The 27560-nt window shown below is 53.4% G+C and overlaps 1 protein-coding gene across 1 annotated transcript; it reads left to right on the top strand.

Moving 5' to 3' along the window:
* Window positions 1-2783: 2783 nt before the first annotated feature.
* EHD1 (EH domain containing 1) lies at window positions 2784-27560 on the top strand. The gene is made up of 5 exons (XM_036257926.1): window positions 2784-3404; window positions 8283-8380; window positions 21253-21665; window positions 24430-24594; window positions 25042-27560. Exons 1-5 carry the CDS (start codon window positions 3001-3003, stop codon window positions 25564-25566), a joined length of 1605 nt encoding a protein of 534 aa, XP_036113819.1. The 5' UTR covers window positions 2784-3000; the 3' UTR covers window positions 25567-27560.

The raw sequence follows: 27560 nt of genomic DNA, 5'->3' as shown, positions 1-27560 counted from the left end.
CAGCACACAGGGCTCTGGGGAGACGTGCGACCATGGTGGCTCAGTATGAGTGCTGCCGGGGACCCAGCGCTTCAAAACCTCATTCAGGCCACTGAACAACCACCTCTTTCAAGATTCTCAGCCCCAGGCCCTTCCCTGGAACAGCCCAGAAGTTGCATCTCCGGGGTGGACCCCTCAAAGTGCCATGTAGGAGGCAAGTCCTTTGGCTCTAAGGCTGACCCAGGAAGTCTGGACTGGGCCTGCCGGAGGCTCCTGGTCACCAGCTGGCACACAGCCTTATGGTGTCAGCCTGCCTAGGAGCCTCAATATTCTCTTTTTTAAACATTTTTTTTCTTTATTATTGATGTTAGAGAGGAAGGGAGAGAGAGATAGAAACATCAATGAAAGAGAACTTGAATTGGCCACCTCCTGCATGCCCCTCACCGGGGATCGGGCCCACAACCTGGGCATGTGCCCTGACCGGGAATCTTGGTTCATGGGTCGATGCTCAACCACTGGGCCACACCAGCCGGGCTCAATATCTTCTTTTGAGGAGAATGCTAAAGAAAAGTCTCATGGCCCGGCCAGTGTGGCTCAGTGGATGGAGCGTCGTCCCATGGACTGAGAGGTCCTGGTTCAATTCCCAGTCAGGGCAATTCTCAATCCCCAGTTGTGGGGCGTACAAGATGTTTCTCACTCACATCAATGTTTCTCTCTCTCTCTCCCTTCCTCTCTCTCTAAAAAAATCAATAAAAACACATTAAAAAAAAAAAGTCTCGCCCTGGCCGGTTTGGCTCAGCGGTTAGAGTGTCGGCCTGCGGTCCGGAGAGACCCGGGTTCGGTTCCCGCTAAGGGCGTGTACCTTGGTTGCAGTTTGTCCCTGGCCCTGGTTGGGTCGTGTGGGTGGCAACCACTCGATGTGTCGCTTTCACGTCGATGTTTCTCTCTCTCTCTCTCTCTCTCTCTCTCTCTCTCTCTCTCCCTCCCACTCTATCTGAACAAAATATCGAAAAATGTCCTCGGGTGAGGATAAAAAAAAAAGTCTCATGGTCTCTTTTCACGTGTCCTTTTTTTTCCCCTCACTGGAGGACATTTCTGCATCTATCTTCAGATACAGTGGGAGGAAGAGAGAGAGAGAAACATTGATGTGAGACACATCACTGGTTACCACACACATGACCCCAACCAGGGCCGGGGATAAACTGCATCCGAGGTACTTGCCCTTAGCGGGAACCGAACCCGGGTCTCTCTGGTCCGTGGGCCGATGCTCTAACCACTGAGCAAACCAGCCAGGGCTCACGTGTCTTACTGTGATTGATGAAAAGATGCTAATGTAATCCAAATAAAAGAGGTAAATCAGGGACCTAAGAGTGCAGGCAGGGCACTCCAATGCTCAGAAATGGAAAGCAATAGATTTAACATTATTTATTCCCTCAGAACACACTGAGGCCTGACCCTCTAAGGCTGAGTGACCAAACCTCCCATTTTGCCTTCTCTGGCTCCCACTTGACCCAGCTCCCCTAATATTTTGCTCGTTCTCAGATTTGAGTTCCTGCCTCCGTCCTCTTCGTCTGACAGTTTGCTTTCTTCCCTCCAAACTCCCACATCTTCCAGAAGCCAGAAAGTTGGACATGAGGCCTCCAAGTTCCCAAGTATATTTTAGATCTGTCCAGGAGCCTCCCAGGACATCTTCCTGAACTTCCGTGTCCTGTACTAGTTACATAACAATCAGTCCCCAAAGCGCTGACATCACCCACTGAAGGTTCTCACCAGCCTGGAGAGCCAAGGGGACCTGTGTGGCCAGGGATGATGGCAGGGGAATGAGCCAAGTGGAACAGCCAGGAACTGGTAAGGGGTACCCACAGGTCAGAGTAAAAAAATGGTAACTGGTGGTGACCTTGAGAAGAAAGCAGAAGTATTTGGGTTTTTTAATTCCCCCAAAGTTCCCACAAAATTTCACTCTTGCCCCACATTTCCCCTCCTCCCCACAAAGGGAATTTCCTCTTCCTCAAAACTCAGGTGGTCAGAAGACCTCAACTTCCTCTTCACCCCGACCCACCTTCCACAGATGCAGCCTCTCAGGAAGCTCTCTTCTCCCCCATGTCCTGGGTCATATGCATCCTCCACTGCTTCTGTCCATCTCCCAATCCCCTGCCACTTTGGCCTGAGGGAATGTCACCTCCCGCTGCTTGTCAGACTTTCCCCAGTGGCCTCCTCTCCCTCCCCATTTTTCTTTCCCCAGTCACCACCCCGCCTTGGATGTTCTGCTTTCTCTACAACCTCTTTCTTACACCCCCTCTCCCAAAGCAGACAAAGATTCAAAGATGGAAGGAGTGTCAGGGGGGCAGGGGCGAGAGGAGAGGAGGCGGCGAGGAAGGGCAGGGCTGCTGGGCCGAGGCCGCAGGCGCCCACCCAAGCGTCCAGGGAGTCTGAGCCCCTGGGAGGAAGAGGGCCGTTTGCGGCGGTAATTGCGGGTGGGGCGCGTGGTCGGGGAGCTGGGGTGTTTAACCGGGCGTCTCGCGGATGCTGGAAGACCCGCAGGCCCCCCGACCTCCTCGCACCAGACTCCCACTTCCCGCCTTTCCAACCGCAGCACTTCCGCGAGCTGCCCATTTAAGTGTGAGGAGAAACAAGTGTGGTTGCCATAGCACCCAGGCCAGGGGCTCAGCAAGCGGAGCTCGCGAGATTTGGAATCGGCCAATGGGAGGTGGGGAGGGAAGACGTGGCGCGGGGTCCGCCGGCAGGGCCTTACCTCCCCCTCCCCGTTCCCTGCCCCCCTGCGGCGCGCACGCCGGGACGCGGAGACCGGCCTTATAAAGGGCGCTCGCCGAGGCGCGCGCCTCGCACCACAGAGGCGCTGTGCGGCCTGTGACGTGCGCCTGCGCAGCGCGAGCCCCTCCCCGCCCCTCGCTCCGCCACCTCTCCGCCCCTCCGCTGGCCGGGCCCCGCCTCGGCTGCGCGCCTTCGCCCCGCTTCCAGCCGCCCCTCTGCCCCGCAGCAACCAGCCCGGTCTCCGGCAGCATGTTCAGCTGGGTCAGCAAGGATGCCCGCCGCAAGAAGGAGCCGGAGCTCTTCCAGACGGTGGCTGAAGGGCTGCGGCAGCTGTACTCGCAGAAGCTGCTGCCGCTGGAGGAGCACTACCGCTTCCACGAGTTCCACTCGCCGGCTCTGGAGGATGCTGACTTCGACAACAAGCCCATGGTGCTGCTCGTGGGCCAGTACAGCACGGGCAAGACCACCTTCATCCGGCACTTGATCGAGCAGGACTTCCCGGGGATGCGCATCGGGCCCGAGCCCACCACCGACTCCTTCATCGCCGTCATGCACGGCCCCACCGAGGGCGTGGTGCCGGGCAACGCTCTCGTCGTGGACCCGCGGCGCCCCTTCCGCAAGCTCAATGCCTTCGGCAACGCCTTCCTCAACAGGTACTCGCCCCTCGTCCTGGGGAGCAGGGGGCGGCCGGAGCTCCGACCCTGCACTCGGGTCCCAACCCTCCCGCCGCCGCCGCCGCCCCGCCGTCCTTTGTCTCCAAGGCTCCGGCGAGACCCTCAGCGACCACTCCCTGGGACAGGGGACAGGGCCCCCTGCCGCTTCGTAGAAAACCCACCTGTGGCTCTAGGAGTGGACGTCACCGGCTCCCCCGGGTTCTGTAACCCCACCCCACCCCCAGAATTTTCTAGGTTATCAGTTTAACTCCCAACCCACTCCCACCGCCACCCCCGCAGATCCCAGCCCCACTTCCCTCAAAACTAGGGGGTTAGTCTTGTGTCCACATCCTTCCTCCGGACTGGACGCATCTAATTCATTCAGACCACCCCTTCTTCCCTCAAGGATCTGTTTCTTAAGTGGAAAAATATGGTGAAACTTTTAGCCATACCCTTTGCTGGTGAGCTGTGCTGTGCCTCCCCTGGGGCCGGTGGTTTTGTGTGGAATAGGGAGGATCTGCTGCAGCCTGCCGGGTTTGGGGCTGCAGACAGATGGGGATGGAACACTTCTCTCAGGGGCTGTGCTGCCTAGGGGTTACTGGAAGCAGCAACAGGTGGTGACCCAGTGAGTCCTGGAAGGAGTCCCTCTGAGACTCACTAGGAGGTTCCTTAACCTATTTGGGCCTTAATTCCCCCAGTTAAATGGGTGAAACTTGCCTTCTCCTGATGAGAGTAATTGATCCTCCAAGATTCTAGCCTTCATAATGCTATGAAATGCATTGACTTCCTCTCAAGGAGTGTAACAACCAAATTCACGTTTTAAAAATATATCTATTTATTTATTTTTAGCGAGAGAGACATCAGTTGGTTGTTCCACTTATTTATATATTCATTGGTTGATTCTTGTGTGTGCCCTGATGGAATGGAACCTGCAGCCTTGGTGTATGGGGACGATGCTCTAACCAACTGAACTACACGGTCAAACGCACTTTTCTGTAAAGGAACTGGGGGGTCCTAGTCAGTGTTCTTAAAATCCTTACCCCCCACCCTGCCATGAGGCTTACCGGGGGACTTCATGGATCAGCCCTCTCTGCTACCTCCCATTTAAGGAGTGACTGGACGTGCCTTTCGAAGTCTGGGTAAGAGCCTTGACTCTCGCCTTCCAGGTCTCCACCCTGTATGATCACATTCCTTTCCAAACACTGTCCAGCTGCACAGGGTGGACCAGCTTGCCCCCAATCCAAGCCAGGGCCAGGCCTATTTCTAGTCACAGAGCTGACCATTATCAGAGAAGACAGGCTACTGTTGTCTTTTTGCCCTTTTCAGGCCTTTAAGCCTGTCTTCCTATTTTATAGTTGATGGCATTTGTGTGTCAGGGCCTGCGTTGAGTAAACCCTTTGGTGAGGGATCCTGAAGAGGCGTGGCCCTATTAGCCTGGACCCTCTCTCCGGAGGAAGCTGGTGTTTAGAATTATTGTGTCTGTAGATAGGGGATGGGCTCAGACTGTTAGCTGGTGGGCGCGGTGCAATCTTGTGGAAAATTTGGCTGCTATGCTGGGAATTCCAAGCATTATTAGGTCCCTACTTTCACGCAGAACTTTGGGAAGCTAGAAGGAAGGGTAACTGTACCTACCTCGTTTTCCCTTAGGTCTCTGTAACAGAAAATCTTTGTTGTTATTATTATTATTTTTTTAATCCTCACCGGAGGATATTTTTCCATTTATTTTCAGATAGAGTGGGAGGGTGGGAGGGAGAGAGAGAAACAAACATCCATGTGAGAGAGACGCATCGACTGGTTGCCTCCAGCACAACCCGACCAGGACCAGGGACCAAACCACAACCGAGGCCTGTGTCCTTGACCGGAATCAGACCCACGACTCTGGTCCATGGGCCGATGCTCTAACCTCTGAGCCAAACCAGCCAGGGAGCAAACCTTTTTTTGAAAGGAGAAACAGGCACGTGGCCCGTTCATTTTTTTTTTCTAGAGAGAGAAAGAAACATGGATTTGTTGTTCCACCCACTCATACATTCATCAGTTGATTCTTGTATGTGCTCTGACTGGGGATCGAACTCACAACCCTGGCATATTGAGACAATGCTGTAACGAACTGAGCTACCCAGCCAGGGCATATGAACTGTTTTCTGAATTTGCAGACCTAACGTTTCAGAACTGGAAGGGATCTTAGACATGTAGGCAACCCTACCTCATTAGTTCAAGAAACTATCCGGCCCCTGAGCCAGGCAGATTTGTCCAGCTTGCCCGGCAAGTGGATGCAGTGCTGGCCGTGCAGCTAGTTGCTGCGGCTTCTACTTGGCAAAAAGAGCAATTCAGGAGTGTTCTTCCGTGATGTTGGTACCCCAGGGACCAACAACCACACTGTTTCCTTCTTGCCACCATCTCATCTCCAGAGGGTCCCCAGATGCTAATGGCCCTGCCTAAAGGGCCCTTATTAGCTGAGGGTATGGGGGGCATGGGTTTGCATTGGAGCTGAGGCCTGAGCTGTGTCAGCCTGTGCCTCCTGGCCAGCCAGGGCACACAAAAGGGTCTCTTCTCTGGCTGACACAGCCTCTCCCCGGGCTCTTAAAGAGACCCATTGAGTCATGAACTTGACTTTCTGGCCTTTTCCCCCTAAGTGGCTGTTCTAAGACAAAAATCTTATGGAGCAGACTGAGGGAGTCGGCACAGTCAGGGTGTCCTAAGATTGTCCTGTGAAATCAAATTGTATAACTGTTACCTCCCACTTATAGTGGGAAGTGAAGTCTGTGCATCCTTGGTGAGAAAATGGGATGGAATGAGATGTATCTATACCGATTGCTCCCCTCCGTGTTTTCTCCCACAGAGTACTTGTTTCTGAGTCCCCCAGAAGTTAACTTATGCACCAGGCTCATTTACAAGGCATTTTTATGTATGTACTACCCAGAGCCAATTTTCAGTTTAGTGTTCTCTGCAGTGACTCCCTTCCCTAGCAAGAGCCCCAGGTCTGGCACACACTTGTTTATAGCACACAGGCTCTGCTGCTGGCCCTGGGGAGGATGACGTCCAAGGTTCGTTCACCTTGTGGATCAGCTGGTTTTGCTCTGTTGTGTTTGCAGGCAGCACCTCTCACCCTCAGCCTGTGGGCCACTGGTCACCTGGGGGGTGGGGCCAAAAGAGGAAGCTAAGTAGCTCAGAATCCTCCCTAGTATTGGAAAGGCAGCTTTAAGAAGTCTGCGTCCTACAGACATTGGGTCAGTGTTTTCTATGCTCACAATACCTTTTTCAGAGGTTTTTTTTTTTTTTTTTTGGTACGTGCCCCTAGTGGGAACCAAACCCAGGACTCTGGTCTGCAGGCTGACACTCCAACCGCTGAGCCAAACCATCCAGGGCATGAGTGTTTTTTTTGTTTTTTATTTTTTTTAATCCTCACCCGAGGACATTTTTCCATTTTTTTTGTTCAGATAAAGCGGGAAGGGGAGAGAGAGAGAGAGAAACATCGACCTAAAAGGGACACATCGAGTGGCTGCCACCCACACGACCCAACCAGGGCCGGGGACAAACTGCAACCGAAGCACATGCCCTTAGCAGGAACCGAACCTGGGTCTCTCTGGACCGCAGGCCGATGATATAACTGCTGAGCCAAACTGGCCAGGGCTGTTGCTGTTATTGTTTTTTTTTTTTTATAAGAGTAGCATGCTGTATAATTTTTTTTCTTTATTGATTTTAGAGAGAGAGGAAGGGAGAAGGAGAGAGATAGAAACATCGATGAGAGAGAACATCAGTTGGCTGCCTCCTGCATGCCCCTCACTGGGGATTGGGCCCACAACCTGGGCATGTGCCCTGACCGGTAATCGAACTAGCGACCTCTTGGTGCAGGGGTTGATGGTCAACCAGGGAGCCATTCTGGCCAAGCATCTTTTAAGCCCTCACCCGAGGATATTTTTCCATTTATCTTCAGATAAAGTGGGAGGGAGAGAGAGAGAGAGGGAGAGATGTGAGATAGACGCATTGATTGGTTGCCTCCCGCAGACCCCGTTGGGGCTGGGGACAAACCGCAACTGAGGTATGTGCCCCTGGCCTGAGTCGAACCTGAGACTCTTTGGTCCGAAGGCTTACACTCTAACCGCTGAGCCAAACTGGCCAGGCCTTCAGAGAAGTTTTTAAAGGAGCCTTTTCTGTGTCCAGTCAAGAACCTCTGCTATCAGTTGGGACAGCCCCTTGCTGTTCTGGGCTGTTCTAAGTCCAGTGGAACTTAGGCACACATAGCTAAGCCCTCATTAGTTGCTAGTCTCTCCATGGCTTCATTGTTCATTTTTCCTCTGCAGGCTTTGACTTTCAGAGAATGGTGTCTACTCCCCTGCCCCACCAACCAGCCTGTGTGGTCTCCAGCTTTCACTGGTCACCCACTGCAGTCCCTTCCCCCAAGGAGCTGGGTGGAAGGGGAGGCTGGCAGTAGGAAAGGACCATCTCTCTTTGGTGTGTGGAAATGTAGCCTGCGGTTGAAAATTGTAATGTGGAGTCCCACGGTTCCAGTGTCACCCCCACGGTTCCAGTGTCACCCTTCTGCTTCCCTCTTGGGATTGACCGGTGACCTAGACTCATGCAATTTTCACTAACATGTCAGCAACTTGAACGCTAAACTCTTGAACTCTGGAGGAAAGCTAATGTGAGGGATGTGCTGATGTGGGTCAGTTTGAGCCTGCTGGTTGGATGTCAGTAAAGAGACTATGTACAGTCTGCTGGCCACCCCTGGCAACTAAGATGATAGAAAAGCTCCTGTAAGTTTTTTGCTCTTGGAAAGGAAGCAGAAGTAGCGATAGAGCGCAGAAAGCACCATGTACCCTGTAGAGCAGCAATAACTGAGTCTTGACCTCTCTCTTCCTGGCTCTTGCTCTTGCGCAGGTTCATGTGCGCCCAGCTGCCCAACCCGGTCTTGGATAGCATAAGCATCATCGACACTCCCGGGATCCTGTCTGGGGAGAAACAGCGCATCAGCAGAGGTAAATAGGCTGTGACACAGCCTGGGGCACCTGCGGTGGTTAGACTACTTCCACCTGAGGTCTGTGATTCGGACCACATGCCGCCCTTGAGGTCTATCCCAGGCCAAGTGACACCCCATTTCCCATCAGCCTTGTGTGTCCACAGTGCTCCGAGCCCTGACTGGCAGGAGCTGCTTTCTTCCTCGTTCCCTTTACTAAAGTGACAAGAGCCATCTGATGAAACCACAGCCAGTGTTGTGTGGTTTTCATGCTCTCCAGCCCCTGGGCCATGCTGGAAAGGAAAACAGGATTGGGAGATGGGGCCTCAGGCTGGCTGTGAGGTCATAAAATATTGCTTAGTATCTGGGCTCCAAGGTACTTCAGCCAGCATGGCTGACTGTGAATGAGCCAGCCCTGGCTCCCCTGGGCTCTCTCACCTCAGTTTATGTATTTTTTTTCCTCACAGGAGGACATTTTTCCATTTTTTGTTCAGATGGGGGGGGGAGGGAAACATTGACGTGAAAGGGACACATTGAGTGATTGCCACCCGCATGACCCAACCAGGGCTGGGGACAAACTGCAACCAAGGTATGTGCCCTTAGCGGGAACCAAACCAGGGTCTCTCTGGACCTCAGGCCGACACTCTAACCGCTGAGCCAAACCGGCCAGGGTTCAGTTTATATTTAAAAGCTTTGCCTCTCAACATCATATACATTCCTAGTGAGTCCTGCAGGCCTGTGAGAGAACAGTTGGACTTCACAAGCCACCAATGTGCTTAAATTTCAGTAAGCAGTAGCCTCCCTGGGTGCTCTGCATTGTGGCAGGTCTTTGTGCTAAGTATTAGTGCATTAGGCCCATTCGAGTTGTGTAAACTCCTGGTTCGATTTTGCCAAGTTTTTCTGAAGATCTGGTTCAGGGTGTGCCTGAATTGGGTTCTATTTCTGCTAGTCCCCCTCCTCCCCACTTTGTAGAAGGGAGGGGAGCTCGGGGCCCAGAGGAGCGTGAGGGCAGGCAGATGATATCTGGCAGGCTAGGAGTGGAGCCTGTGGCTGCAAATGTGAAAATGAAACCAGAGCAGCCCTGGCTAGTTTGGCTCGGCAGTTAGAGCGTCAGCCTGTGGACCAAAGGGTCTTGGGTTTGATTCTAATCAAGGGCACGTACCTGGGTTGCAGGTTCGATCCCTGGTCCTGGTTGGGGTTGTGTAGGGGAAAACCAATCTATGTGTCTGTCTCACATCAATGTTTCTCTTTCCCTCCCTCCCTCTTTCCCTTCCACTCTCTAAAAATCATTGGAAAATTATCCTCGAGTGAGGATTAACAACAACAAAAGAAACGAGCAAACTCAAAAGAGGGGTTGCAAACAACAGAGCAATTTGTTTATCATCAACTTGTAAATTTTTCCTGCACCCTTTCCCCTCTGAGCTGCCCAGCATTGATGAGCTTTATAGTTGGAAGCCAGCAGCCTGAGACTTGGGGCGTACTGTGTCTCTGCTGTGGCTGTGACGGATGGGGCCCAGCAGTTGGTGCCGACAGACTGCTTCTCTTCCCTCCCAGACCTGTGGGCCTCTGCCTATAGGATTGCATCAGAGCTTACTGAACCTGCTCTAGCTCAGTCTCCTGATCTGTCTTAAGCTGTTACGTTCTTCACCTGAGGATAATGATATCCTAGGAGTTCAAGGGAGCAGATTTAGGGACCCCTTTTAAAAGGTGAGGGCCAGTTTTCTCTTACTGCTCCTGCTGTTCCAACCTGGTTTTAAGAAAGTGCCTGATAAGCAAAAGCCTTGTCATTTGCCAAAATAAGGCTAGAAAAGCTGAATCAGTTACTTTTTTTTTGTTTGTTTTTTTTATCCTCACCCGAGGACTTTTTTTTTTTTTTTTCATTTATCTTCAGATAGAGTGGGAGGGAAGGGGGGAAGAGAGAGAGAGAGAGAAACATCGATGTGAAAGAGACACATCGACTGGCTGCTACCCACACAACCCCAACCAGAGCCAGGGACAAACTGCAACCGAGGTATGTGCCCTTAGCGGGAACCGAACCCAGGTCTCTCTCAACCATGGGCCGATACTCTAACCGCTGAGCCAAACCGGCCAGGGCTGAATCAGTTACTCTTAAAGGGAAAGACCCACAAAAGGGAATTGATTCTCAGTCTCTCTCCAGGGTTGACTTCTTTGAGCCTCTATAGAGCTGTCTTTTTAAATGATTTTCTTTAAAAAATATGTTTTTATTGATTTTTTAGAGAGAGAGAGTAACATGGATGAGAGAAACATCGATTGGCTGCTTCCTGCATGCTTCCTACTGTGGATCAAGCCTGAAACCTGGGCATGTGCCCTGACTGGCAATCAAACTAGGACCTCAGTCCATGGGACAATGCTCAGTCCACTGAGCCACACTGGCCAGGCTAGAGCTGTCTGTTTTTTAATCCTCACTTGAGGACACTTTTGCATTTATCTTCAGATAGAGTGGGAGGGGGGCGGGAAAGAGAGAAACATTGATGTGAAAGAGACACATCGACTAGCCACCACCTACACGACCCCAACTGGGGCCGGGGGCAACCCGCAACCGAGGTACATGTCCCTAGCGAGAACCGAACCCGGGACTCTCTGGTCCACAGGCCAATGCTCTAGCCGCTGAACCACACCAGGGCTAGAGCTGTCTTTTTAATGACCTGGAGGAGTAAACAGAGGGGCTTCTTCTGACTGGGGACCACCTCTTGGCTTCACACAGTGCTCCCAGCCACAGAGGCCAGTTGATGTGTACATATCTTTGTATAAAAGCCAATAGCTCACAAAAAGAGGCTTATCTTCCCAGACTGCGACCTTAGTGTGGTCTTCAGAGCCAGAAGTTAAGGTATTTGAGGGAGTGGATTTCGGGTTCTTGTGGCCCCTGTTGTCATGAAAAGGGAACTCCGAAAACTCTTTCCACCAGTGTTGGGAAGTTCCCCTGCTGTGCTGTCTTTGATACTTCAGCTCATGTTTTTAGAGCTTAGCCAGCTGAGAAGTTGGGAGTGTATGTCTTGATACATTAGGTACCCAGGCCCTGTCTGCTAGGATGTTGCTGTCCCCTGCTTCCCCTTCTCTCCCACAGCAGTGCCTCAACACGCCCTCCAGTCACACAGACTGTGTGTGTGACAGGGCCAGGGAGCGCATGGTGTGCAAGGCAGCCCTGGCCCTCACGCTGTCGGTGTAGATGGCAGATACCTGGAGGAGGAAGCCAACAGGAGATGGTCTCCATTAGCTTTCCACCCAGCTCCACCTGTGGGCCCTGCCTATTCCTCTCTCCAGGTGTAAGGTGTTGGTCCATCTGGGTCCCTGGGCAGCCACAGGAGCCCTCCCCATCTCATCCTGGACAGGAAGGAGGGTGGCTTAGAGATAAGTGAACAGCCCTGGCTGTGTATCTCAGTTGGTTAGAGCATCATCCTAATATGCCCAGGTTGTGGGTTCGATCACATACAAGAATCAGCCAATGAAAGCATAAATAAGTGAAATAACAAAAATCAATGTTTCTCTCTTCATCTCTAAAACCAGTTTTTAAAAATTAAAAAAAAAAACAGATAAGTGCATTGTTCTGATTTGAGAAGGGCTTTCCTCCTGTGACATAGCAAGACATCAAACTGATTTTACTAGATCAGTTTTTCTCCTCCATAACCCTAGAGGTCTTGGTTTAAAGCATTTTACTAAAAGTTACCAAGTTGGGATCTGCTGTGGAATATGTTTGGTGTCGACATGTTATCAGCAGGAGAAAGGCCATCATGCAGGGCCTTTTAGATGTGCTGGGTGTGGGTCCAGGGGTAGTGACCACTGGGTGGATGGAAAAGGAGTGGATTTCTCCTTGAGGTCCCACCCGTCAGTTATTGCAAAGGTCTCTTGTTGCCGTCCAGCAGGGGAAGTCAGAGTTGGGCAGTGTGTTCCAGGTTCCCCGGCTGCCGCCTCTGCTCCCTTTGCTGGTGGTGTGGAAAGCAGGTGTTTCCCTTGCAGAAAGATAGGGCCGGCAGAAACCCTGGGTCCCAGGCAGGTCAAGCAGCATGAGCATCTGTGGTTTGCCAACCTCACTCCCTGGAAACAGAACATCTTTCTGGAGGTTGGGTGTGCATTCCTTGCTAATTACATCCGCTTCTGCCTCCCACCCTACCTGCCTGGTCCCTCCTGACTTTTTCTCCCTGGTCCCCGATGTGTGCAGGAAATACTGTCTGGAAGATAAGATAGGACCTGTGCAGGCCCAAAGCAGCGACACAGGCCAGGCTCTGCGAGAGACCCCTGAGAATTGATACGGGGAGTCTTGGGCTATACTTCCCTGTTGTGCTAATCTCTTGAGTGACCTTAAAGATAGTGTTCTCCTGTGTCAGCAGAGAAAGTGACCTTCGGACACCGCGCTCATTTCTGAGTGCTGCCTGTGTGACAGACAAAGGCATTCCAAAAGGCGTCTGGGGCTGGCTGGCTGGTGCCCTCGCTCCCTGGCTCCTGGCTGCCTGTGCAGTTATATCAGGGTCTTTGGTAGCAGTGATGGGAGGTACCCTCAGGTCGAAGTCCCAGCCCGCCTTGTACCTGGCTTTCTCCATGTAGTTGTCACCGCAGCTGTACCTAGAGGAAGCTACTGCTTTTCAGAAGAGGAAACGGAGGCTTAGCAAAGTTGAGTCATTAGCCCAAGATGACACATGGGCTAGCAGTGTTGGCACTAGGATCGGAGCCAGCAGAAGTTGTGCTCACACTAGGCTGTGCTGAGAAGAGGGTGCTCTGAGGTGAAGGAGCCCCTCAGAGCTTGGATGAGAAAGTCTTTGACCCTCTTAGGTCATTACTGTGCAGGGCTCTGAGCGCTCTTAAAATAATTCTCTCCTGGCCTGAGATCAGAATGGACCTGAGGTGTCCGGGGCTTTGAACAGTGTTGGGATCTCTTTTTTCCCTTGTTCTCTGTCTCCAGCCAGAAATGACCTCTCAGGCCATCCATGCACACGTACTGGGAGCCCTGACTAAGGCTGGCTGGCCCCCTGGGTTCTCCCTTGCCCTCTGGCTCCCTGTTCCCGGTTCCCAGGCCCGCTCTAAGACCAGGAGCTGGCCTGCTCCTTCATAGGCAGGCACGGCCTCTCTAGCCCAGAGCTGGAGCGCTCACCCCCGAGGTGTCCCTTCCCGCTGACCACCTCCTGAGATGCCCCCACTACAAGCTCTTCAGGCCAGAGTTTCACCAGCGTTTTTCAGCCCATAGAATGCTTTGTGAGGTGGCTTCTCAGCACCCACGGCACAGCTTATGACAGGTTCCTGTCCAAGGGGCCGAGGGCCCCAGCAGTTGCTGCAACCTCTGGAGCTACACCAGTGACACAGGGTAATAATACAGCCTGTTCTTGTCCGGGGTCACAGGCATTTCCACATGGAAAGCTCTTGCTTCAGTGCCTAGTGCACAGTTAAGTGTCCTACAAATGTCAGCTGATTGAAAATAAAGACACTGGAAAATCCAGGAATTCCCAGACTCTGATGAGGAAGATGTTTTTCTGAATAACATTTCGAGGAGCCGGAACGGGGGGTGGGGAAGCACTGACTCAGCGGGGTTTCCCTTCAGAGCCCAGGTCCTCTGGGCCCTTGGCCCTTGTGCAGTTGCCTCAGCTGTGTCCCTAAAGCCTTCCTCTCGCCACCACCCCCACGCCTCCCAGCCCTGTTCAGCCAGACAGCTTTTGGCCCGAGCCCTCCATGGAAATGCTGCCAGCTCTGCCAAGGGGCGTGGGCCACTTTGCCTGCGGAGGAGTCGTACCAGCCGATGCCTGCGCTCGGCACCTGTTCCTAGGCTGCCAGCCCGGCGGCCGGCTGGGTAGCAGCTGGCACGAGCGCCCACAAATGTTCGGTTTATATTTGGGGTATGAGGCATTCTTCACGCACTAGAAGCAGTTGTTCCCTACACACCCATCAGAACCTGAACTTCTTGAGTCCAAACTACAAATCCTGTGACTAAATACTAGCAAACATTTACCAAGAGCTTAGTGTGCCAGGCGCTCGCTCGGTGCCCACAGCGGCACTGTGAGGTTGAAACATACCATCTTCATGTTACAGTTGAAATAGCTGAGCAGGAATGTGGCCTTGCTAGGGTCACACTGCTGGTCGTTGAGTAGAAGGTTCAGGATTCAAATAGAGGCCTGAGTCCAGAGTCCGTCTGTCCTCCCCTCTGGCCCCCCGTTCTTTTGTATGGTTGGGTCAGGGTTACTGGGGTCTACATTATGTACAGTGACAGCCACCTGTTTTAGGTGCACAGTCTCTGAAGCAGTCATACAACCACCACCATGACCTAGATACAGCATCTTTCTGTCACCCCAGCAAGTTCCCTGCACCCCCTTGTAGTCACATCTGATCCCAGACAACCCACTCATCTGATACTTGTCCCTAAAGGATTGCCTTTTCCAGAATGTGCTAAGTGAATCGTACAGGGTGTATCTGTGTGTCTGCTTTCACTTGGCCTGCGCTTTCGCGGTTCTCCGCGTACTGAGGATCAGCGGTTGGCTCCTTTGCTCGCTGTGCTGTCCCATCCTGCGGATCACCATCGTTCATCATCCGCCCAGCTGGGGAGCGGTCTCCGGGTTTCCAGTTTGGGGCAGTTTTGAGTAAAGCTGCTGTAAACGTGTGTACAGTGCAGAGTTCAATTTCTTTCTTTTTTTTTTTAAGAACATTTAATTTTATTTATTTTATTCCTCACCCGAGGATATTTTTCTACTTATTATCAGATAGAGTGGGAGAGAGAGAGAGAGAGACAGAGAGAAATATCCATGTGATAGAGCCACATGGACTGGTTGGTTGCCTCCCGCACGACCCCACCAGGGCCAGGGACAAACTGCAACCGAGGTACGTACCCTTGACTGAAATTGAACCCGCAACTCATTGGTCCGTGTGCCAACGCTCTAACCGCTGAGCCAAACCGGCCTTGGCAAACACCTGGGCCCAGGGAGGCCCTTTCCTCACCACTGTGCTCCACTGGAAAAGTCCTGCTCTTTAGAATTTTAGCTTAAGGAGGCTCAGGAACAAACCCTCAGTGTCGGTTCTCAGCTCTTTAATCTTTCTTTTGCTCTCCTGAGCCCCGCACGCGTTAGAAACGTGTGTGATGGAGAGCTGTGGCAATAATACCTAGGCCCATGCAGCTTGAATGGCAGGAAACAGAAATTGATTAGAGACAAACCCTCTATTGTTCATGTTCTAGAAACTTTTGGAATGTATGAAGCAGTTTTTCCCCCCTGGCTGCTGGAACTGCCTGTGTCTGGAGGGTGCTGGGCAGGGCAAGGAGGCATCACCACCCCCTCTGCACCTCAGTGCCGGTGCCGGGAGGGGGAAGTATGGCTTGTCAGGAAGGTGTACCCCTGAGGAGGTACCCCAGGAGACAGAGGGGACCAGAGGAAGCTCAGGAACCCAGCCTCTTGTCCACACAGCTTGATGGGCTCCGCCTTTCTCCTCTCTTCCCCCAACCCCCAGGACTATGTGGAGGTGGTTAAAATGTGCATAATGTAAGACAACCATTTTTTATTTATTTTTTTAATCCTCACCTGAGGACATTTTTGCATTTATCTTTAGATAGAGCGGTAGGGAGAGAGGGAGGATGAGAGAGAGAAACATCGACTTGAGAGAGACAGATTGACTGGTTGCCACTCACACAACCCCAACTGGGGCTGAGGACAAACTGCAACCGAGGTATGTGCCCTTAGTGGGAACCGAACCCGGGACTCTCTGGTCCACGGGCCGATACTCTAACTGCTGAGCCAAACTGGCCAGGGCAAGACCACCATTTTTTTTTTTTTCTTTATCCTCACCCAAGGACATTTTTTCATTTTTTGTTCAGATAGAGTAGGAGGGAGAGAGAGGAAGAGAGAGAGAGAAACATTGACATGAAAGGGACACATCGAGTGGCTGCCACCTGCACAACCCAACCAGGGCCAGAGACCAACTGCAACCAAGGTATGTGACCTTAGTGGGAACCGAACCCAAGTCTCTCTGGACCACAGGCTGACGCTCCAACTGCTGAGCCAAACTGGCCAGGGCAAGACAACCATTTTTAAGTGAACAGTTCATTGGCATTAAGTACATTCACATTGTTGTACAACCGTCACCCCATCCATCTCCAGAACTTTTCATCTTCCCAAATTGAAACTCTGTCCCCATTAAATACTAACCACCCCCTTCTCCATCCCCTGACGACCACCTCTAGGTCCCTCCTATAAGTGGAAACATGCAGTATTTGTCCTTTGTGACTGACATTATTTCCTAATGTCTTCAGGGTCCCCTGTCAGAGTTGGTCTGGCGTTTACTCACACTGCAGGGTCAGCCTTTCTTTCTAGCTCCCCCTCGGTTGTCTTTCATGGGTTACTGGTGTCAGCGCCCTCACTCCCGCCCAGTCTGAGGCCGACGATGCTGCAGACCGGTGTCCCCATCTCTATGGGTGGGGGCACTTTTCTCTTTCACCGAGGACACCACGACTTCCCACTTGCCGTGGAATTGCTGTGCATTTGGTGGTGTCTGAGTCCTGATTCAGCTGCTAAATGTATCCTGCCAGTGAGGCTGACCTCTAGAGTGTCCCAAAGCCTGAAGGCTCACGGCCTTGGGCAGCTCTGGGAGGTGGGGCATTGGCAGACTCTTCCATACTTGTCACCTGCCGCAGAGCTCCCGGCTGAGTGGTAGCTGTGGCCGCCTGGCCAGTTGCAGGGGCTGGATTGTGCTCTTGGCACTGCAGCTGTGGATGGAGCCCTTGGTGCGTGTTGAGAGACTGTTTCTCAAGCCCAGTGAGACTTTGGTGGGCCAGGGGACACTGGGTGGGCCTGGCGGTGGCTGCCACCACCTGGTTGTACATGCTCATATACACCTGCAGTGACATTACACAAGCCTCTGTGTTGGACCCTTTTCGTGACCTGTGGGTGGACTTGGCCAGGCATTGTGTCTCCCTCACCAAAAGTGAGTGTTTTCCATAATAAACAGGAAATTTCATTCACCTGCAAAAAATGGACTTAGCTCTGTTGGCTGTGAGTTGAGGTGTTGGCAAGTAACCGTGTGTGTGGGGGGCGCTGGGCTCTGGCTGGGGCCTTGGGGATGTGCAGGGGGTGACTGGTGCCTCACTTCACCTCCTCCTTACCCTCTCTTTTCCCACCGTGCTCTAGGCCCCCCACCATCGGGGCAGGGGGAGTGAGGCCGTGTTGGGTGGAGTCTGGGGGTGACCTCATCCCTGCTGCTGTCCTCACTCCTGGGCCAAAGCTAACTTGGGCTCTAGCCCAGCCCATCGGGGCGCCCCGTTCCCAGTGTCTTAGTTTTGGCATCACCGCCTTCCCAGCTGTGCGACTCTGGTCATTTGAACTTGTGTGGGTCTGAGGACAAATCGTTTGTTGAGGGGAGAAGTTGGGCCTCATTTTTGCTGAGAGGGAGCTGAAGTTCAGTCCTGAGTCATCGCTTTTTCAGCGCTGGCTGACCTGCCACTCCCAGAGCCGGCCATAAAAGGCGGTGGCAGTGTGGCCTGGGCAGGCCCTGCAGACTCCCCTGCCCCATGCAGCCACCGCTCCCTGCCATGCTTTCCTCAGCCTGCTCCTCAGCCATCCTTTCTGGTTTCTGCTGACAGCTTCGCTCTGGTGTCCGCTCCGTGGCTCTGGAGCCCAGCTGCAGTGTGCTGGGGCCCCAGGGGCTTGGACTTTGGAACGGCAGCCTGCGAGGGACTTGCTCCATGCCTGCCACACTGAGCATGGGGAGTCTGGCGCCCCGTCGTTTCCAGCCAGCTGCCAAGCTGATTGCTCCCCAGCCCAGATTGAATTTCAGGCACAGGGGCTTTGCTGCACCCCTCCCCCCGTCGATTCCACCTCACCTCCACCCTGTTACGAAACCCCAACTAGCTGAGTGGCTGCTTCTGATCAGCGTGCTGTTCCTGGTGTGCTGGGGAGAGAAGGTTGTCCGTCACTGCTCTGGAGAGACTGCCATACTGAGTGGACAGAGGCAGTGGATGTGGGTCTCCCTTAAGTTTCCAGGTCTTGCCACAGAATTAAAGCTGTCCCCTGGCCTCAGAACCAGACCCATCATTTGTCTCTTAGTTCTTGACCAGTGATGCAATCCAAGCTGCTTGTCCCTTGTTCCAGTGTGCCCTGTCACCCCTCTCCTTGCCTGCCCGACTCATGGAAGGCATCCCAGTGCCCAGGCTTGTGTTGGGAGCCCAACATGTTGCCTCATATGACCCTCCCATGATCTTAGAAGGAGGAATTGGTTTTTAAACTTTATAGATGAGGAATGAGTGACTCAGAAGTGAAGAATGTAAGGTCACAAAGTCAGTGACTAGAGCCAAGGGTTAAATCCAGAGCTGTCGTCTTTATTTAAATTTTTATTTATTAGTTTCTTAAATAAATATGTTTTTATGATTTTTTTAGAGAGAGAGAGAAATATCGATGTGAGAAAGAAACATTGATCAGCTGCCTCCAGCACGCCCCCTAGTGGGGATCGAGCCCGCAGCCCCAGCATGTGCCCTGACCAGGAATCAAACTGGGACCTCTCAGTGCATGGGACAACGCTCAGTCCACCGAGTCACACCAGCCAGCCATAGCTGTCTTCTTTGTTTTTTATTTTAAAAAATGTTTTTTTCTTTGTTGATTTTTAGAGAGAGAGGAATGAAGAAGGAGAGAAACATCGATGAGAAAGAACGATTGGCCGCCTCCTGCATGCCTCCCACTGGGGATCCGGCCCACAACCTGAGCATGTGCCCTGACCGGGATTCGAACCAGCGACCTCCTGGTGCATGGGTCGATGCTCAACCACTGAGCCACACGGGCTGGGCCAGAGCTGTCTTCTTTGAAAGCCTGTGTTCTTTCTGAGTGTAAGGGGGAGGCTGGGACCCTGTGGCTTCAGGGTAGCTTCAGGCTCGAAGACAACTCTGAAGCACATTTGAACCTGGGGGACCTGGCAGCCAGAATGTTTATCTAACCAGGCAGGGGGGCAGGGTTCTGGCCTGACCTCTGACCTTTCTGGAGCCTGGCTGTGGACTTGCTGCAGCCCTGGGGCTTGGCATACTGCACAGGTTCCTTAGGAAAGGGACCGCCTTCCTTGTGGCTCTGTACGTCACACTGGGCCTTTTCTTGACACTTTGTCCTTTTCTTTGGTCTCCTCCTCTACTGCTTACTTTTCTGTTGCCACAGTCTAGAAAACACAGGTCTGAATCCCCACCTGGTCGGGGGATAGAGATCAGTTTGGCTGGTTTCTGGACAGTGTCACCGGCTCTTCTTAAGAGTGACTTCTCTGGCTAATTCTCCAGAGCTTGACTGCACTCTGGGAAGTACTGGTGGGAAGTACTGCATCGGGGTGGCCTGTGGGTAGCAGCTGAAGAACGCAGAGTCGGAGCCCAGGGAGGAGGAGGCTTGCCCAGAATCGCCCAGAGAGGAAATGGCAGAGTGGGGGTTGGGACCCAGGCTTACCAAAGACTCTTAGGTCATTGTTTCCACAGGGGTTCCTATCTCCTTAGCATTCCTAAAAGGTGAGAAACAGGATTTTAATTTCTGGGAACAGTGGAAGAGATGGAAACATTTTGAAGAAGCGTAATTACAAAATAGGATACAAGTTAGACCACCAATACAGAACTCCAAAAATCCACTGGCTTAAACAGATATCAGGTAGTTTATGTGAAAAAAACAAAAACAAAAAACGGTCCAACAAGGCCATCCTAGATGCTCAGCTTTCATCTCTGAACCCAAGGTAGCTGCTTCGGCTCCTGTCATCACATGCACATTCCATTCCTTAGGAAAGGACAAAGGGCTCATACTCCTTTTCTTGTTCATTTCTGCTGCCAGACAGCTGGAGGGGGTGGGGTGGTGAGTCCAGCTAAAACAAGACAGTTTTGTCATTGAAGGAAGAATTCCGGTTAGCTCTTGCTGCCACAGATGGCGCTGTTCCCCATTGGGTGGTGGGAACCAGCAGTGAATGGAATGGAAGGCTAGACCTCAGTCCAGCCACTTAGAGTAGTATTTAAGACTTAGCGAGGGAAGTGGTTTGTCACACTTTATAAGTGCGTTGTAGAGCAGAGGTCAGCAGATCAGCAGACTTTTTCTATAGGGATCAGAGACTTAATATTTTTGGCTTTGCAGGCCTTATGGTCTCTGTTGCAACAACTGAACTTTACAGACAAAAACAACCATGGGCAGTTCAGCTGGGGTGGCTGTAGCCCAGTCTGACTTCACTTATAGAAGCAGGTGGTAGGCCAGATTTGGACTCCGAGCTATAGTTTGCCAGCCCCTGTTGTAAAGAACACATGAGATTCCTGCAGAACAGGGAGCCTGGACAGGTAGCAGCCACAGGTAGTCTTGCTGTTTTTCGATGTTACTGCTGTGCCAGGGCACCCGGCTGGCAGCACCTGAGTCTGTCCTCGCCACACAGTGCTGAGCCATGCTGCTGGGGTCTCCTCCTCACTCCTGCCGTAGACTGACCCACTTCAGAGCTTGAGCTTTGTGGTTTCCTTTGCATTTATTTATTTTCTAAGCATCTCTTCTCACCCCAGGATATTTTTCCGTTGATTTTTTTTTTTTTTAAAGAGAGATAATGGGGAGGGAGGGGAGAGAGAGAGAGCGAGCGAGAGAAAAAGAGAAACATCAGTGTGAGAGATACATTAATTAGTTGCCTCCTGCCCAACCTTGACTGGGGCCTGGAATCAAACCTGTGACCCTTTGGTCCATAGGTTGACACTCTAACTGCTGAGCCAAACTGGCCAGGGCTCTAAGCATCTCTTAATACTAGGTGTTCCATGGGTGGGGGCACTACTCTACTGGGTGCAGAAATGGGGGGACCTGATGACTCTGCCCTCAGGGTGCTGCTGTCCATGTGAGTGCATTCTGGAATTTAAATGACCTCAGGTGGAGAGGTACCAGGCTAAGTCAGAGCTGCCTGTCCCCTGGGGCCCCTGAGCTCACCCTTCTCTTCCCACAGGTTATGACTTCGCGGCTGTCCTGGAGTGGTTTGCTGAGCGGGTCGACCGCATCATCCTGCTCTTTGACGCCCACAAGCTGGACATCTCTGATGAGTTCTCAGAAGTCATCAAGGCCCTCAAGAATCACGAGGACAAGATCCGTGTGGTGCTGAACAAGGCTGACCAGATCGAGACCCAGCAGCTGATGCGGGTGTATGGGGCCCTCATGTGGTCCCTGGGGAAGATCATCAACACCCCCGAGGTAGTCAGGGTCTACATCGGCTCCTTCTGGTCCCACCCACTCCTCATTCCTGACAACCGCAAGCTCTTCGAGGCGGAGGAGCAGGACCTCTTCAAAGACATCCAGTCTCTGCCCCGGAACGCTGCCCTCAGGAAGCTCAACGACCTGATCAAGAGGGCAAGGCTGGCCAAGGTAGACTCGGTGGGGTACAGCCTGCACTGGGCCTGGGAATTGGTCTGCCCTGCCTTTTGGGATGCCCAAGATCCATTTCTGCAGACCCCCAGCCACAACCCCATTGCACTGTGTCTGAACCAGTCCATCCTCTGCACCTGTGGGTACAGCCTTTTTAAAGTGATATTCTTCTTAATGCACATAAACCTCAAACTAGAAGGTACCACTGTACCAACCTAGGGCAGCCTGGGGAGTGGGGATGCAGTTTAAGGCCTCATGGGTTTCCCCTCTCAGGTCTCTTGAGCACTGAAGTACACTTTGCTGGCACTGGGGACACAGTGGGGACTAATTGGTCCCCACACTTTTAGCACTGGTCTGCCATATGGGGAAAAGCATACAGCATTAAGCATAATTTATTAGTATCATCTGGGGAGACCATGGGCTGCTGCAGAAGCAGGTAACTGGGGAGCTCTGTTGGCTGGGACACGCTGGGGGACCTCTAGTGGGAGCTGACACTTAAGCCCGGACAGGACGCTAGTGGAGAGGTGGGTTTTGAGCCTGTGGGCCCAGAAAGAATGCAGTGGCTTCAGCCCTCAGAGGCCTTGCCAAGCCATCCCTACCCCTCCGTGGAAGCGCGGGGCCTGCTGGCAGCATCTGAATTGCTCGAGTTTGGAATCTCAGTGCCTGGCCAAGCACGAGACCCTGGGGTGGCTGGGGCTGGGAAATGAAGGTTAGTGCCACCAGTGGACCCTGCGAACACAGAGGAACAGAGCATGTTCCCTGAGGGCATCTGATTTTGAATATTGCTGAGTCTTGAACCTGCTGGGTAAGTCTTCAGGCTGGGTCAGTGAGCACATGAGGGTCACTGATCGTGTGGCACAGAGCTTGGCTGTCAGCCTGGGCTGGTGAGCTCTGGCAGCCAGCAGAGGCCCTTGTGCATCACCGATTCTCTGATGAAACAGCCGTGGCGAGCAGCTGGCGTGCAGAGGATAGGAAGGCAGTCCTGTGGCCAGTGAAGCAGTCACCTGAGCTCCTGAGTATCATAGGACTGAGGAAGAGGGCTACCCCGCTGGGCGGCGGGCCCTGTCCTGGGAGAGGGAAGAGCCCTGTAGGCCATGCTCCTGCCTCTAGGGAGGCGGCTGCCCGTGTCTAGCCCTGAGATTTTTGTGTTGTTATTAATCCTCACCTGAGGATATATTTTCCATTGATTTTTAGAGAGAGTAGGAGGGGGCGAACACATTGTTGTGAGAGAGACAGATTGGTTGCCTGCCACACACGCCCCAACGGGCCCAGGATCAAACCTGCAACCTAGGTACGTGTCCTTGACTAGAAATTGAACCCAAGACCCTTCAGTGCGCTGGCCAGTGTCCTCACTACAGAGCCACAACGGCCGGGGCTGGCCCTGAGATTTTGAGACTCCACCATGGAGAGAACACAGTGGCCCAGGGCACCCCACACTGTCTTGAGACCTGGTGTCAGGTAGCATTTGGCCTGAGTAATGAGAACTGACCCTTATCCTTTACCACCGGGCTGTGTCTCCACCCTGGTTACCCAGAGTCCTCCTGGGCCAGCAGATTAGAGCTTGCTAGAAGATTGCTAGGTTCTCAGGCCCCGCCTCCACCCTGCTGGACCAAGTCTGCATTTGAACGTAACCCCTGGTGATCTGTGTGCAGAGTGAAGTTGCAGAAACCTGCTCTGGAGGACACAGGGCTGGACGTTTTTCTAGATATATCACTGGAGCCTTCCTGGTGGGTGCAGCTTGTTCTCAGAAAGGGACCCTTGAGAAAACCTGAGTAATTGGCTCCTGGCCTCAGAGGACTGAGGAACACCCCGAGCTGAAAGAGGAGAGGCAGTGAATGGAGAAGAGACAGGTCCAGCCCCTGCTCAGACCACAGAGAAGGGCAGCTCCCCTCTCTCCCAGCCCAGCCCCTCTCCCCCTGCCCAGCCCCTCTCCTGGCAGGGCTGCCAGTGCTCTGCCCCAGCCTCCTTCCAGGATAGAACAAAGGGCAGACTTTGATCTAGCCTGTTCGTTTACAGAAGTGGTTGTGTAATCTCCTGGCCTAAGGGCACATTGAGTCACCATCTTGTTCCCCACCTACTGTTCCTTTTCCTGGAATGAGTGGCTCTCTCTGTGGCTGACCCTCTGGCCTGTGACTCTGTGACAGGCCTGCTTCCCTTGGGCCATTCTCAGCCAGTCTCCTGGCTCAGGGAGACGGTCAGGCCAGTGGAAGGGATTTGATGGGGTGGAGTGTGGGAGAAGGGGGGTGAGGCTGGCTGCCTGGTGGCAGCCCTCCAAGTCTGGACATTGCTTGGCAAGGCAGTGGATTTGAAGGGCTGGTGCCCTTTGAGGGTTGCCAACATTATCGGCCCGCTGTGGAGAAATAAAAGGTGTGCCACCTTGAACTGGCAAATGTCTGAGCAAGGTATTGAAGAAGCTAAGGTAAAGCCTGAAATATCTGGGGAAAGCCTTGTGGCATTTTTCTAATCCTTAGTCATCCTTAAAGCTTTCATGATGACAAAGTGGAGCATAGTTCAGGCCATGTTGGTTTTATGACCTTGACATGAGTGTGCACATATTGGCATATGCAGAATGGCCCTGTGCCTCAGCCCTAGGCAGGGGCCGCTGGGGGAGGGAGGCCATGTGGACAAGCAGCGTGTGGGCTTTGGACTGCCTTGGGCCTCCCAGGTTACTGTCCCAGCTTTCTGGGGCAGCCCAGGTGCAAGCCACACTCCTGACAAGGTGTCGAGGAAGCCGGTGATGTCCGCCCCTTCCCTGTCTTCACAGGTTCACGCCTACATCATCAGCTCCCTCAAGAAGGAGATGCCCAATGTCTTCGGCAAAGAGAGCAAAAAGAAAGAGCTGGTGAACAACCTGGGGGAGATCTACGCGAAGATCGAGCGGGAGCACCAGATCTCTGCGGGCGACTTCCCGAGCCTCCGCAAGATGCAGGTCCGGCGTCCCTGCACCCTGAGCAGGCTGGTGGCCAGGAGGGAGTGAGGCGGCCCGGGCACTGGGGCAGTGGGGCTCCGTGGGGTGGAGCTCCCGAAATGGAGGCAGCTGGGTTAATCAGTCTCTCACCCGAATCGGAGTTGACCCAGGTCCTGAGGGAAATGGGGTAACAGCCTGGACAGTGGGGAGAGGAGGGACGGTCCCAGGCACTCTGGCCTCTTCCCAGTTCATTCTCTCCTGGCCCTGCAAGGTAGGGGCTGTTTTTACCTTCCACTTTACAGACTGGGGAGCCAAGGCCCAGTGGGGTTAACCAAGTTGCCCGAGCTGTTAAGTGGTTGGGATTGTGACGAGGCACTCGCTCTTTCTCTTGGGGACTCTTGCTGTGCTCACTCCACCCGGAGTCTGGAAGGGGCCCAACCCTCCCTTCTCCCTCCCCACCCACCACAGGAGCTCCTGCAGACCCAGGACTTCAGCAAATTCCAGGTCTTGAAGCCCAAGCTGCTGGACACAGTGGATGACATGCTGGCCAACGACATCGCCCGCCTGATGGTGATGGTGCGCCAGGAGGAGTCCCTGATGCCCTCCCAGGTCGTGAAGGGCGGCGCCTTTGATGGCACCATGAACGGGCCCTTTGGGCACGGCTATGGTGAGGGGGCCGGTGAAGGCATAGATGACATCGAGTGGGTGGTAGGCAAGGACAAGCCCACCTATGACGAGATCTTCTATACGCTGTCACCCGTCAATGGCAAGATCACCGGTGCCAATGCCAAGAAGGAGATGGTGAAGTCCAAGTTGCCCAACACGGTGCTGGGGAAGATCTGGAAGCTGGCCGATGTGGACAAGGACGGGCTGCTGGACGACGAGGAGTTTGCCCTGGCCAACCACCTCATCAAAGTCAAGCTGGAGGGCCATGAGCTGCCCACCGACCTCCCCCCACACCTGATCCCACCCTCCAAGCGGAGGCTCGAGTGACCACCTGGCCTCCGTGTGTCCAGCTGTCTCAGTGCCCGGCCAGGCAGAGACTGGGGGGAGGGGAAGGGTCACCAGTTCTCAAGGTCCATAAAGACTGAGTGGCTGTTTCCTCAGCTCTTAAAAGGAAAACCACCATCTTTCTTTTAAAGGCTGTTCCTGGGCCCAGCAAGGGAGGCAGGGGTGATACTCGTATGTGAATGGAATTTATGCACAAGAACTATGGATATTTTTAATATATAACGTTAGAGGCGGCCTTCTTTCTTGCCTCCTCCGTCTGACAGCCCCCTGCCTTCACACACACTCTGCCCTCCCTGGCCGTGCTCTGGCTCGCCCTCCTGGCAGCGGCCGGCCGGCGCCGGGGCCCTGTACGCAGGAATGACTGGATCGGTTTGTTTCTAAGCTGAGTGTTGCTCCTTTGGGCCAGTGGCTTCCTCCCCGTGCTCCCGGACTCAGCTGGTTCTTGTGCCTTTCGTCACCCCTCAGCCCTCTGCTCGCATAGCCTCCCACCCGTCACTTGCAGTCACAGAAGCAAGGCCCAGCTGCCTTCTTTGGGGGGGGTCGGGGGGGTGCGAAAGAAAGTCTTCCAGAAAATATATAAGCTAGTTTGGGTTCTGTAAAAGGTAACACCTTTTATACTTGACTGAATTTTCCAGCAACTTCCAAACACTCGTTCAGAAGCTGTGATTTTTGTCTCCTTTCCCACACTCCAACCAGGGGCAGCTTCACCCAGAAGCCATTAGAGAGGGGTGTGTGCAGAGCTCACCCCACCAGGGACCCCAGAGGTGGTGTTTTCTGCTGCACCTTCTCACTTCCTGGCACATTCTAGTGCAGCTCCCTGCCCAGCTTGGGGTGGGTGCTCCGTCCTCATGGACTTGGTATGGCTTGGTGTTCCAGCTCCGGCCGAGTGGCCAGAGACCAGGGACAACCTAGCCCCTTCCCTCTTTCACCCCCCTTCTTCCCTCTGCTGAGCAAAGGAAGGTGATGTGACTGCGATGCCTTTAGAACAACCCATCCCCAGGCTGAGCAATACATGAGGCAGCGAGTGGCCAGCTCAGGCCCCGCACAGTTTTGCTTCAGCTGGGCCGTCTCAGCACAGCTTTGGGGGCTGGACGTTCTCCAGGCTGCAAGGCCTGGAGCCATCATCACAGAGCCACTGGCGGAGCAGGCTTCCCACAGGCACTCCCATGGGGTCTCAGGGATTCCTCCACTCTGGTCTCCAGCCCCTACCCACCCCCCCAGTGCTGCTCTCCAGGCTTCCGTCCGCCAGGTCCGAGTGGCCGGGACCTGGCCTGGTTACGTCCAGCCGGCCTCGGCCTGCCATTCCATACGGTATTGGTATTAGGTGAGGTGGGCTGCATCGCTGAGAATTCACCGTTTCAGGTGCAGTGGCTTATCCTTGTTCGCCTGTGGGGAGAAAACAAAGACAAGACTCTCGCATTAAAAAATGTTTAACTGCTGAAACTGGCTTCTGCTGCTTCGTTTCTCAGGTCTGCTCCTGCAGTGCCTGCTGGGGCACTGGCAGAGCATTAGGGGGCTAAGACGCCAACAGGAGCAGGTTGGCAAGCCTGCCAGGTGACATCCACGCCATCGTGCTCGGCTCTGGCAGCTACTACCTCTTAGTGGACGCCTGCAAACGGGGCTGATGACCCCTTTTCCTTGTGCTCGGGGAGGGGGGGGCTGAGCAGTAGCTTGAGGAGAGGATGGGGTGAAGAAGCAGGGAGAATCTCTGATGACAGAACTAGGCTACTTACCCTGGGGTTTGGGGGAAGGTACCCACCTTGTATGATCTTTACAGCATCTCCAACCTGGGCCCCGCCCTCGACATGGACAGACAGGTGGGCGCCCATGGGGCTCTGGGCACTAGACAAGGGTTGACTGGACTTCGTGCTTGGCCCAGGGGGGTTTAGATACAGTGAAGCTGGTACTCAGACCGAGGACAAAAATACAATTACTAAGGGTGGGGCCAGCCATGTCACACTCGGGGGAAGGGGAAC

Source organism: Molossus molossus, unplaced genomic scaffold (assembly GCF_014108415.1).
Source record: "Molossus molossus isolate mMolMol1 unplaced genomic scaffold, mMolMol1.p scaffold_m16_p_13, whole genome shotgun sequence".
Lineage (NCBI taxonomy): Eukaryota > Metazoa > Chordata > Mammalia > Chiroptera > Molossidae > Molossus > Molossus molossus.
Note: the sequence above shows the minus strand (reverse complement) of the source record. Positions and strands in the feature narration are given on the sequence as shown.